This window comes from Cydia splendana, chromosome Z (genome assembly GCF_910591565.1).
Source record: "Cydia splendana chromosome Z, ilCydSple1.2, whole genome shotgun sequence".
Lineage (NCBI taxonomy): Eukaryota > Metazoa > Arthropoda > Insecta > Lepidoptera > Tortricidae > Cydia > Cydia splendana.
In genome coordinates, this window is record NC_085987.1 from 2,813,620 (window position 1) to 2,825,849 (window position 12,230).

At 39.3% G+C, this 12,230-nt stretch overlaps 2 protein-coding genes across 2 annotated transcripts; one reads left to right on the forward strand and one right to left on the reverse strand.

Annotated features, from left to right (window-relative positions):
* Positions 1-4,565: 4,565 nt before the first annotated feature.
* Positions 4,566-5,073, reverse strand: LOC134805319 (DNA-directed RNA polymerase II subunit RPB9). The gene has a single exon (XM_063778639.1). It carries the CDS (start codon positions 4,984-4,986, stop codon positions 4,606-4,608), a length of 381 nt encoding a protein of 126 aa, XP_063634709.1. The 5' UTR covers positions 4,987-5,073; the 3' UTR covers positions 4,566-4,605.
* Positions 5,074-6,662: 1,589 nt separating this feature from the next.
* LOC134805010 (small ribosomal subunit protein uS12) lies at positions 6,663-10,860 on the forward strand. Its single transcript, XM_063778294.1, has 5 exons — positions 6,663-6,795; positions 7,138-7,297; positions 9,680-9,878; positions 10,253-10,336; positions 10,773-10,860. The coding sequence occupies exons 1-4, from the start codon at positions 6,792-6,794 to the stop codon at positions 10,319-10,321; spliced, it is 432 nt and encodes a 143-aa protein (XP_063634364.1). The 5' UTR covers positions 6,663-6,791; the 3' UTR covers positions 10,322-10,336; positions 10,773-10,860.
* The last annotated feature ends 1,370 nt before the right edge of the window (positions 10,861-12,230 follow it).

Sequence of the window (12,230 nt, forward strand, 5' to 3'; positions counted from 1 at the left end):
CATAAATTACGTCATCTATTTTTGACGATTTTTGACCCCCCCCCCCACCCCTCAAATCATCCAAAAATCAAGCTTCGGATGAATCTGTTTCCTCCTACGTCATGTTACCATCATCCGATGTCCAGACCCCCCCCCCCCCCCACTCCTCCCATTTGAAACGACGTAATTTATGAATAGCCCCATACTCGTACTTATGAAGGTATATTACTCGAAAGAAATTATAGGTACCTACTCGCTTATTTACATGTTTCGTCATTGCATTTGGTACCTATAGGTTGTAAAGTTTGTATCAACGAGGGTTTAAAAACGAACTGGTACTGAGGATCTGATGATGATTAAGGTGGTCACGGATACCAATCAACCATGTAGTAACATGATTAGGCTCGTTTGATTCGTCTCAACAAGATATTTGACACTGAAGATACACATTACACAGGGTCTGATGATGGAGCGCGAAGGTGGCGACGGGTACCTGTCTATCATCATCAGCTCCATCATCAGACCCTGAGTAGTATCTTGTGTCAAACATCTTATTGCGACGAATCGAACGAGCCCAAACACGAAGTGGTTCAGTTACATGGTAGACTGGTACCCGTGGCCACAGTCCAGCTCCATCATCAGACCCTGAGTACTAACTTGTGTCAAAGATCTTGTTGCGACGAATCGAACGAAGCCAAACACGAAGTGGTTTAGTTGCATGGTTGATTGGTGCCGGTCACCACCTTCCGGATCCATCATCAGACCCTCAGTACTACCTTGTGTCAAAGATCTTGTTGCGACAAATCAAACGAGCCCAAACACGAAGTGGTTCAGTTACATGGTAGACTGGTACCCGTGGCCACCTTCCAGCTCCATCATCAGATCCTGAGTACTATCTTGTGTCCAAGGTCTTGTTGAGACGAATCAAACGAGCCTAAACACGAAGTGGTTTAGTGGCATGGTTGATTGGTACCGGTGACCACCTGCCGGCTCCATCATCAGACCCTGAGTACTATCTTGTGTCAAAGATCTTGTTGAGACGAATCAAACGAGCCTAAACACGAAGTGGTTTAGTTGCATGGTTGATTGGTACCGGTGACCACCTTCCGGCTCCATCATCAGTCCCAGAGTATTATCTTGTGCCAAAGATCTTGTTGAGACGAATCAAACGAGCCCAAACACGAAGTGGTTTAGTTGCATGGTTGATTGGTACCGGTGACCACCTTCCGGCTCCATCATCAGAACCTGAGTACTATCTTAAGTCAAAGATCTTGTTGAGACGAATAAAACGAGCCTAAACACGAAGTGGTTTAGTTGCATTGTTGATTGGTACTGGTGACCACCTTCCGGCTCCATCATCAGACCCTGAGTACTATCTTAAGTCAAAGATCTTGTTGAGCCGAATCAAACGAGCCCAAACACGAAGTGGTTTAGTTGCATGGTTGATTGGTACCGGTGACCACCTTCCGGCTCCATCATCAGACCCTGAGTACTATCTTGTGTCAAAGATCTTGTTGAGATGAATAAAACGAGCCTAAACACGAAGTGGTTTAGTTGCATGGTTGATTGGTACCGGTGACCACCTTCCGGCTCCATCATCAGACCCTGAGTACTATCTTGAGTCAAATAAATACATATAGAATGTCAGGTCGTTTCAAATATTTTTAATCCTGTCCGGTAGTTTATTAAACTGTACCATTATAAATTATAATACTATAAAAACAGTGCTAGGATCAAAGTCTCTCGTTGCGGTTTACACGCACACAGTATAGCGTTTTACACGGCGCCCGCCGCACACAATGATAAAAAACCTCGTCGTCGCCGTTGAAAATGTGCGGAGCCGACCGACACACGTCCTGCCTCTACAAGCTCTGCCGCGGCACTGAGCTGGCGCAGCGCGCGTCATCGGTAATATAGAGTAGTTTTCAAAAAATTGCCAAAAAATTATAGTAGAATTTCATAAACACTAATGTATACCAACAGCATAAGCAAACGTTGCAGATTGCTTGAGTATGAAAATGACTTCGATATTAAGTAGATTTTCGTAGGAATTGACACTTGTTTCGGAGAGAAAATCGAGTTCGTTTTACTTTGATTTTCTCTTTCTCAAAGGTATGTAGGAAAAATATAGTTTGATATGCCTAAAGTACAGGGTATTAGTAACACAAAATAGCCAGGTTTAGCAGAGTAAAATTCTCAACATTTCCAAATAAGAGCTCGCCATTCAGTGCTTCACGGGGTTTTTCGGAAACGACCATCATAAAAAAAATCATTACTAATTTAATAAGTCCTTTTTCTAATATTTACAACGATATTTATAAAGATAAGAAGACGCTTTTACTGGAACAAGTACTCATTGTTTCTAATAATGAGCGCAAAGTCCTGAATTTCGTCGACTAGTATCATCAATTTTGCATTATTTCGACTTTTCTTGTAAGAGCGCTCTTAAACTAACAACTAAAACTAAATACTAAATATAAAATATCTCTCCCAAGCTACCCGCTTCTGGAATGGACCCTAGAATGCTGGCGGCGTTGCCCCTTTGAACCGCCAGACTTAATCTTTGAGCCAAGAAGGAGCCCGCCCTGTGGTCGCCCGAGAAGCCTATTAGCCTAAACGACACTTCCTTTATTAACTGTTTGGTGTCGGTCGACCATGGGCCCAGTGTTTCAATGGCGAGCGCCGCAAAATCGTATGTGTCCGTTAGGAACGCATATTTGCGGCGCTTTAGTGTCTGGGCCTGGTCCGCGGCAGTCCCGGGCTTCCGGGCCGATCCCTCAACGTGGGACGGTGCTAGCGTATCGACGCAGGTAGCGTCCCACGCTAAAGGGCGGCCAAGGGTCCAGGGCACAAGAGTGCAGCCGTCAGGTCTCTTGCCATCTGCCTTATTTAGATACATTGAGAAGTAAATGTGATTTTTTTTTTATATTTTAGAAGCAAAGTAACTACTGCTTATGCCTATTGACCATTTATACATGATTATGTGTATACATAGTGGGTAGTGACCCTGCCTATGAAGCCGATGGTCCCGGGTTCGAATCCTGGTAAGGGCATTTATTTGTATGATGATACAGATATTTGTTCCTGAGTCATGGTTGTTTTCTATGTATTTATATATTATATATGTTGCAGTCAAAAGTGTGAACTGGTCAAAAGAACTTTTAACCGACAAAAACAGGCAAAACTGCTTTTGACTGAGCATGTTGGTCAAAAGTAGTTTTACCTGAAAATCATACCTATTTCTGGCAGCAGTTTCGTTTTTAGGGCGTAGCAAAAAAAAATAACCCTAACCTACCTATCTCTGGGAACAGTTTCGTTTTTTGGGCGTAGCAAAAAAAAATAACCCTAACCTACCTATCTCTGGGAGTACTTTTGACTGATAGTAACAGTCACAATTACTATTAACCAATGATTTTCAGGTAAAACTACTTTACCAACATGCTCAGTCAAAAGCAGTTTTGCCTGTTTTTGTCAGTTAAAAGTTCTTTTGACCAGTTCACACTTTTGACTGCGACATATATATCGTTGTCTGAGTACCCACAACACAAGCTTTCTTGAGCTTACCGTGGGACTTAGTCAATTTGTGTAAGAATGTCCCTATAATATTTATTTATTTATTATACATGGTGGCTAAAAAATAACTGCATTCCTGTTGCCATGGAAGTTTTGGGATTATGCTGAGCAACTTTTACTATGGGACCGACCACAAAATCGCGAAAAAGAAATTTACCCTTCCATAGAAAATGGACCTGCCAAAATGTATGAAACAGCCAAATTTTTTTTTCGCGATTTCGGGGTTGGTCCCATAGTAAAAGCAGTATAATCCCAAAACCTCCTTGGCAATGGGAATGTAGTTATTTTTTAGCCACCCTGTATGTGATGGAAGGGAGAGTGATCTAATGGTGATCTGGGTTGCTCAAACATTTTACCCCACAAACCTGTACTTAATTGATTTCTCAAATGACTAAGCCAGAGGATGTCTGGTTGCTTGACATGAACCCCTTTATGATCACTGGCAAACCCAGGGGATGGAGTACTACCATACTTTTACAACCCCTGAGTTAGATTCAAACCAAGTTAAACACTATACTGACTGACAAGCAATAGTGTGTAAGTGCCAAGTGGAAAATATGATGTTTATCCACACATGATGATGATGGTTTATGATGTTTACTCTCACACTTCTCACACAGATGTCTGTGCAGAGTTAGCATAGATTTACTTTACAGGCCTTTAAACAACCCAGGTATCAAAGCAGGTGCATGGAACATTTCTAGAGACTGAGCAGATTCATTTGTAGATAGTTCTTTGACTTTATAAAGAACTAGCTTCTGTTGCAACTTTGTCTGTGTGGTTTGATAAAAACTATCCTATGTCCTTTCCGGGGCTTCTTATTATCTCTGTTACAAATTTCATGTAAATTGATTCAGCAATTTAAGCATGAAGAGTTAACAGATGGACTTTCGTATTTATAATATTAGTAGAGATCTTTCTGTGATGCATGTTCAAACAAGATTAAAATAAGCATGTCAGATGCAATGCTTTCAATAATTATAAAATAACTATAATAAAATGACAAGATATTCTAAAACAGTTTATTCTTAAAATTACAGCAGCACACAATGTTCACTCAGTCCACCTATGCTTACAGCTCGTACACACGTAGTACAGCCTCATCTCCTCCTCGGCGCGTCTGGTTTGGCCCTGGAAGAACACCGCCTCTCTGTGATTGCATTTCGGGCACATGTGATCCTTGGTGCGCGGGAGCGTCGGGTCGCTCACCACATCAGGGTTTATATGCGTCAGCTCGTCCACTTCGTGCATAATTTTGTTCACGTACACGCAGTTGGAGTCGGCGAGTTGCTTGTAGTCACAATTTCTGCAGGCATACAGTAAAACTTTGTTGTTTTTGTCCTCGCGCGGATAAAGCATGTTGTTGCACTCTTGGCAAAACTGAATGCCGACGTAGCCAGGCCCACCATCTTTTCTTCCCAAGTTCAACGTCATATTTGCAAATATTTAAACAGGATAACCATATAATTATTGAATCATATTAAAAAACGAATTAGTAGGTACGCAGCAACAGCAACACAAGCCAATCTAATGATGCTGTCAACCGTTGACATTGACAATTTAACAGTTTAGCTTGTCTATGATTTAAGCTAGATCTACACGTGTACTTGAACGGCTGGATATCCATAAAGCTTCCTATTCATTATCGACTATTAAAAGAAAATTAGCATAGACAAATCAGTGTTACCATTTACATTATATCTCCCAACATGTGGGGAACATTTTAATAAATTACCCATTACAGGTGGCCCAAATATACGATGACAAAATTTATTTGACAATATTATTTAACTTACATCAACATGTCTTTTAAAAAAGAGCATCAATATTCAATACATAAAACTACTTCCTTATAACAAAAAATATATAATATCGCAATAGGTATTAATATTCTCTTTTAGCTATCATACACAAACAAACCATTGGCTGTGTATAACTTAGAGGTGTACTTATAAGTACGATTAAAACAGCTGATGTGATATCATCATAGATTGAGTAATATTGTTACCAATTTTACGTTACTATCTCAGAGTCTAGTCTAGTAAAATTACGATTAAGTAGTATCTAAATAATACATAAAGTTGGTCAAGCAGATCTTGTCAGTAGAAAAAGGCGGCAAATTTGAAAAATGTAGGCGCGAAGGGATATCGTCTCATAGAATATTTGAATTTCGCGCCTTTTTCTACTGACAAGAGGCGCGAAGGGATATCGTCTCATAGAATATTTGAATTTCGCGCCTTTTTCTACTGACAAGATTTCCTTGACCATCTATATTTTAACATTTTAGAATAAATCAAAATTAAAAGTCCGATAGAAACATTAGATAGAGTGTAATGTAACGTTGATAATGTTGCATAAGATAAGGTGCTTCCGATATTGGAAGCCCTACTTAAATTATCTGCCGAAAGCGTCATTCTAGGTCTTAATCATTATCTGCAGAATAAATAAATGTATTAAAATCATTACATCTCATGAGATACATATAATATTGTTATCTTCGAAGTCATCTCTTAGGGTGGCATTCCACCTGTCCAATTTTATTTGTCCAATGTGTATTTTTCTCACATTTTTCTTAATGAGAGAGCGAGATGAAATGACATTGGAAAAAGATATTGGACAGATGGAATACCACCCTTAGATAAAAAGGGACTTGGTCTGAGTAAGTTAATCTTTAAATATTTGTCGCAAAAGTAGCAAGCACTTTTAGTAATAGCCCTAGCAACAAGCGCCGCTGTGTGCACGCACTTCAAAATAAGTGGTTTGCTATTGTGTTCTGTAATATTTACTGAATAGGTAATATGCTTTAACCATAGAAGGTAGGATCGTATAGAAGTGGTATTGGCGTGCCTACATTTTTCAAATTTGCCGCCTTTTTCTACTGACAAGATCTGCTTGACCAAGTATAGATTCATGGCTTTAACATAAAACTATTAGATTCATAAATATTTATTATTATTGTGTGTCAAACAACTTTGTCAGTAGAAAAAGGCGTGAAATTAATAACCCTTCGCACATTTTAACATCTAACATTTTATAAATTTGCCTCTATTTTCTACTGACGGAAATAGCTTGTCAAACTATAATTTAAGAACCGTTACATATGTAGCAGGGTAAAAAAAGTTATACGTTGGCAGCCCTATTTTTTTGTTTGTTCTGTTGGCAGCTTTGTCAAGTTCACGCTGTAGTCTAGCTGACAATTTCTTTTCCCATCTGTAGCCGACTGGTGTCGTGCTATCCAAATGGGTAAGGAGCAGTTTTGTGATTTTATTTTAATTTATTGATTCTATTTTTATTTTAACGTGTTATTAAGTGTTTTGTAAGAGCATTTATATTGTGGCTGCGAATTTGTTATTTCAATAAGTCTAGTAATTCGGTATTTTCACTTATGTGCACGCCTACTACTAAGTCGGCCATGGCGGCGACATGTTTTTCTCGTGGTGTAAAAGTAATCTATTTGCATCCTCAATTCGCGGCTCTGTTTAGGAGGTGTAACACTATAATTTCGGCTGAAGTATTATAATAGATAATATCGTGTGTCAATTTCCTGGTTGGGACGTGTTAGTTACCGGCGTCTCGAACTTTCAGGTAAACCGAGGGGAATCCGCACGGCGCGGAAGCACGTGAACCATCGCAGAGAGCAGCGATGGGCAGACAAGGACTACAAAAAAGCCCACATGGGGACGAGGTGGAAGGCCAATCCCTTCGGTGGTGCATCACACGCTAAGGGCATCGTCTTGGAAAAAGTGTGAGTAACCTACTTATGTTCGATCGATGTGAATTTGTTATTTGGTGTTAGGTTGGGCCAATGAAGAAAATGTTACGACGCGCCTGCGCGACGCTGCGGGCCGGCGGCGGCGTCGGGTGCTCCGGGGCTCCCGCGCGTGGTATTATTCCTGTGAATGTGTTTCCTATACAATCACAGGATAATACTGCGAGCGGTGGCCCCCGGCCTCTACGATTCCGGATTCCACGCATCAGGTCAATGAACCCGTGTTTGTATCCAATTTCTTGTGCGTTTTGTTTGAAAGCCTAGTAAATAAACACATTTCACATGTCGCGTGCTACATTATCGATTTTTTTGTTGCATATAGCTTGTACATTTGCAGAGTAATTTCAATTACTTGAGACTTGTAATTACTTCTAACGAGTTGTTTAATTGCAAAGCCATTAACTGTTGGAAAGTTGTATTGTACATTTCATTTTGCTAAATCACGATCCTGAATCATTTGCTTCTATTCTAGGAAGGTAGTTTTTTAATAGTCGCCATTTTGTATTAAGCTTCTTATAGTTTGATTATGGTTTGAATTTTAACGGATTTAATATAATATTTGAAACAATTTTTTTTATTGAACGAGCTCTTAAATTCTCAATCTCTTGAATTCTTTGTTCAGTCAGATTTTTTTTTATTGAAGGAGCTCTTAAATTCTCAATCTCTTGAATTCTTTGTTCAGTCAGTGTATTTCGTCCAAAATGGTATTTTACTAATACAAATTTGGGTATCAAGCAAGTCTAGTAACAACGCATAACAAAATGTTTATATATATTGTTTACTTTGTCTTTAAAATCAAGTATTTAACTACAATGTAAAGTCTCACTGTAGTAACATCAATATTCATCAAAATACCGCCAATGTGGCTATTTTAGGTTATTCTACGCCGATCTGTGGTTAAAACTTCACCATGCTTCTGTTAAAACTTAACTCATAAATTCACGTAGTAAATACCACGTGTTCGTAGTATCGCGTAGGTATATAACCTCGCCTTGTTAGGCCCACGTGGCGTCTCCGAACTTAGTCCTTGTTTGCGTTAGACCAACCTTTGTATGTGGTACCTTTTATACCTGCTCATGTCTGCTTGTTACCTTTTTTTATTACAATTTGATGGTCGGCATCAATTGTAGCTGAACTTGACATGGTTTGAATGGATATTTTTACCTGCTGTGGCATCTTTTTTCTGCTAAAAGTAGTAGTAGAGTAACTTATGAGGCTGACTGGAATGTATAGTTGAAATATGCTTGTTGTTACACATTTAAATCATTTATTTCATTATATTCTGCTTCTTATTAACCAATGCGAAGTTAATTCTTTACTACAATTGCAATGCATCTGTAACCTCTTATATTGGGTTAAATAATTCTGAAGTGCCAAAAGTTGGGTAATTGAACTAATTGACCTTTTAAATAATTTGGATGCTGGACAAAATGATTTAACAACTAATATTACTCTTTGTCACATAGGACAGTGTGACAATATTAATTTAGCACAAGTATATTTTATTAGATTTTTGTTCTTAAATCTATAATAATCTACTATGCATGTTTACTGACATTTTTGTGTCAGTTTGTGTGACTCTTAATTGTTAACTATTATTGAGGTTACGTGACTTCTCCAAATGTAAACAACATAATTTTTATCTAGAAATCAATGGCTGACACACAGTTTTTACCCTTATCCGAACTGCCAAACAAATCAAACGTTAGTTTAGTAATTGAATTATAACACATGTTCTAAGTGCCACACGTGGTCTCCACTTTGACTTATCCATCCATGCGGAGATTGGCGATTTAAGGGGCCTAGAGATAGACCAAGAAAAGTCTGCAACTATTTTGATAGCCTATACAGTGCAAGTGTTATTTACACGTCATAATTTCATAGAAGTGTGACGTTTAAAATAACACTTCACTTGTCTTGGTCTAACTCTATCCAAGATGACAATCGTACATCTACAAATGACAAACTAAAAGAAATACGTATTGTTATGACAGATGCTACGAAAGTCACATGACTTCGTAACTCTATTTACCTTTCGACACAGAATAAATAATAGTACTGCCGTACAGAAAGGAAACTTACTACAAAACCGAAGTCTGACAGCAGTTCACGATCGAATCATGCTGTCCCTTTCTAATATATGGCACTATCCCTTTCGGCTATTTAGGGTTGTCAAAATTCAAGCCATTATCTGTGGTCGTGCACGCAAAGGGATGTCAAGTTGTGTCAACCCTAATAATTACTCGGAGCAAGTTTGGCCGAAGTCAGGAGTTACGCACCCCTGATTTCGATTAGCATCTCTTATCTATGATTGTCATCATTGTCAGATTCAATATTAACATGTAATCTTTTCAACAGTGGTGTGGAAGCCAAACAGCCCAACTCCGCCATCCGCAAGTGCGTGAGGGTGCAGCTCATCAAGAACGGCAAGAAGGTGACGGCGTTCGTGCCCCGCGACGGTTGTCTCAACCACATCGAGGAGAACGACGAAGTTCTAGTGGCGGGCTTCGGTAGGAAGGGTCACGCCGTTGGTGACATCCCCGGAGTCAGGTTCAAGGTGTGTAGAAACTTTAGGTTCTAAGTTACTTAAATAGTATACGTTATAAACATCATCATCCTCTGCTGTTCATTTTCCTCTGCTTTTATCTATGTAGTCAATTGAAATGTATAGCTTGATATGCAAGATAAAATGTCTTGTTCATCTGTGTCTGATGCCTACTTTGTGTAAGGCCTTCCCAAAAACGAAAGTAATATTATTTTACTGTAACAAAACTTTGGGTTTTAATGTCTTTACACAAATGTAGATTATGATAAAGAGTAGAAACTTATTGGCAATAGTTTTGACGCCCCAATATCAATGCGGTTACTACGCGACGTAAGCGCCGACCTAAACCCATGGAACGTCACACATAACATAATCTTATTTCACAGGTCGTCAAGGTAGCCAACGTATCCCTCCTAGCCCTGTACAAAGAAAAGAAGGAGAGGCCAAGATCGTAAGATGGTGAAGATCAGGTAAAAGCTCCTATACTACATTTAGGGTCGGTTGCACCAAACCGTCTGTCACCGTTTTAGCGTTCGCTAAATTTTATTGTATGGAAAATTTCATAGTTCTCTGCTGCTTGACGTTGATCAGTCTGTTAATTGTGGTTGGTGCAACTGGCCCTTAGTCCTTTTTACTCCTACTCAAAATCTCATCAATCACTCTTCCCATAAGTTTTTTAAATCATAAAAGATGGACTTTTCTAGAGTTCAATGCTAAATTCGATAAATAAGATTATAAATTGACACCATAATTTAAAAATCCCTAATTTTCCTGAGTGATGTCATAAATTATGTATTTGCTACTACTGAGTGCCATGAGGTAACGATTTTTACTGACGGGAAACCACTACATTAACAATATTATATTTTATTTTAAGAAGTACTCACATATTTATCCTTGTTTCAGTTATAACCTGCGGCTGGGTCCGAGACAGAGGTTGTAGGTTAAGTGATAATCTGTATGTAAGAATAAACTGTTCTATGTACTACAAAAATGTATTTTATTTGCATACTTTTTCATTCCTTCGTAGGGCAAACCCCCCAAACCTTTAAACTATCTTTAAACCCGAGGGAAGGGGTCAACAAAAAGTGACAGGGGAGGAGTCAAACTTTGTGACGTCACTAAATACATCTATAACCGAAAATGCTTGTTTTATTCGCTGTTAAAATAACAAAAAACCAATTGTTTCGTTGTAAACAAAATTGCCAAATGTACTCGATGGACTAGAAGTAAATAAAATCTTCAAATTCCTGTGATGTAATTTTATGGATGTCATTGACCCCCTTGAGTCCGTTGACCACCAAGAACGGTCACAAACGCGCACCGAAATTAGTACTTAGTGCCATGGCGCGTAAATTTGATTGAATAGATATTTAAGGGCGTCACACGTGCTCACTACAATCTGTATGAACGTCAAACTGCCAAGAAACTTGATTTAATTTCTTACTAGCGACCCGCCCCGGCTTCGCATGGGTTACACAAAACCTTAACACTTACTATACACACCTGAACCTTCCTCAAGAATTACTCTATTGGTTAGGTGAAAATCCATTTAGAAGTTTAACGCGAACATACAAACAGACAGACGCGGCGGGGGACTTTCGTTTTATAAGGTGTACTGATTACATTAAAGGTTTAGCTAATAGAATTTTAGAATAATTTACAGTTCCAACCCAACCACGCCTGATAGCTATTTGGCTGGAGAACTAATGGTAGTCATTTTAAAATAGGTGTATTTGAGGCAAGCTGAAAATTTGTCTCATACTTCTATCGTACCCTAAGGATATCACGCGTATCGAGTACTTAGCACGCTACCGAGGGCACTTGCCACGGTACTCGGTACCAGTGGCGGATTTGCAGTCTTTGCCACCCTAGGCCCTGTAGCCGCCACTTTCTCAGCACCCATCATATTGACTACATTTAGAGTTATTTTTTATCAGCAGCGAATTTTTTGTCTCAATTTGCCGCCCAAGGCCCGGGTTTAGGGCAAATCCGCCACTGCTCGATACATGTGATCACGTGATCAGGGCATAACTCAGAACTGCAGAGTAGCGGGTAGCGGGGCTAAATCAATCAGCTCTAGGATCATGAGCTCGAATTAAATTTTTCAGACCGTAACTCACATTCACTGCATAGGCGCAAAGCGGAAAAACGTGTTATCGGCAACAAGCGTAGCGCATTGTTGGCGCTGGCAGTGAATGCTATAATAAGCCTTTGAACGCAAATATATTCCCAGTCCGTGCCCCGTTTATAAATCACAAAAATCTATAATAGCTTGCACCCAAGATGTTGGCGTGTGCGTGACACTACCCAGGATCATAAATCATAACATATTTGTAAGAGTGGTTCCGCAAAATTCGCGGG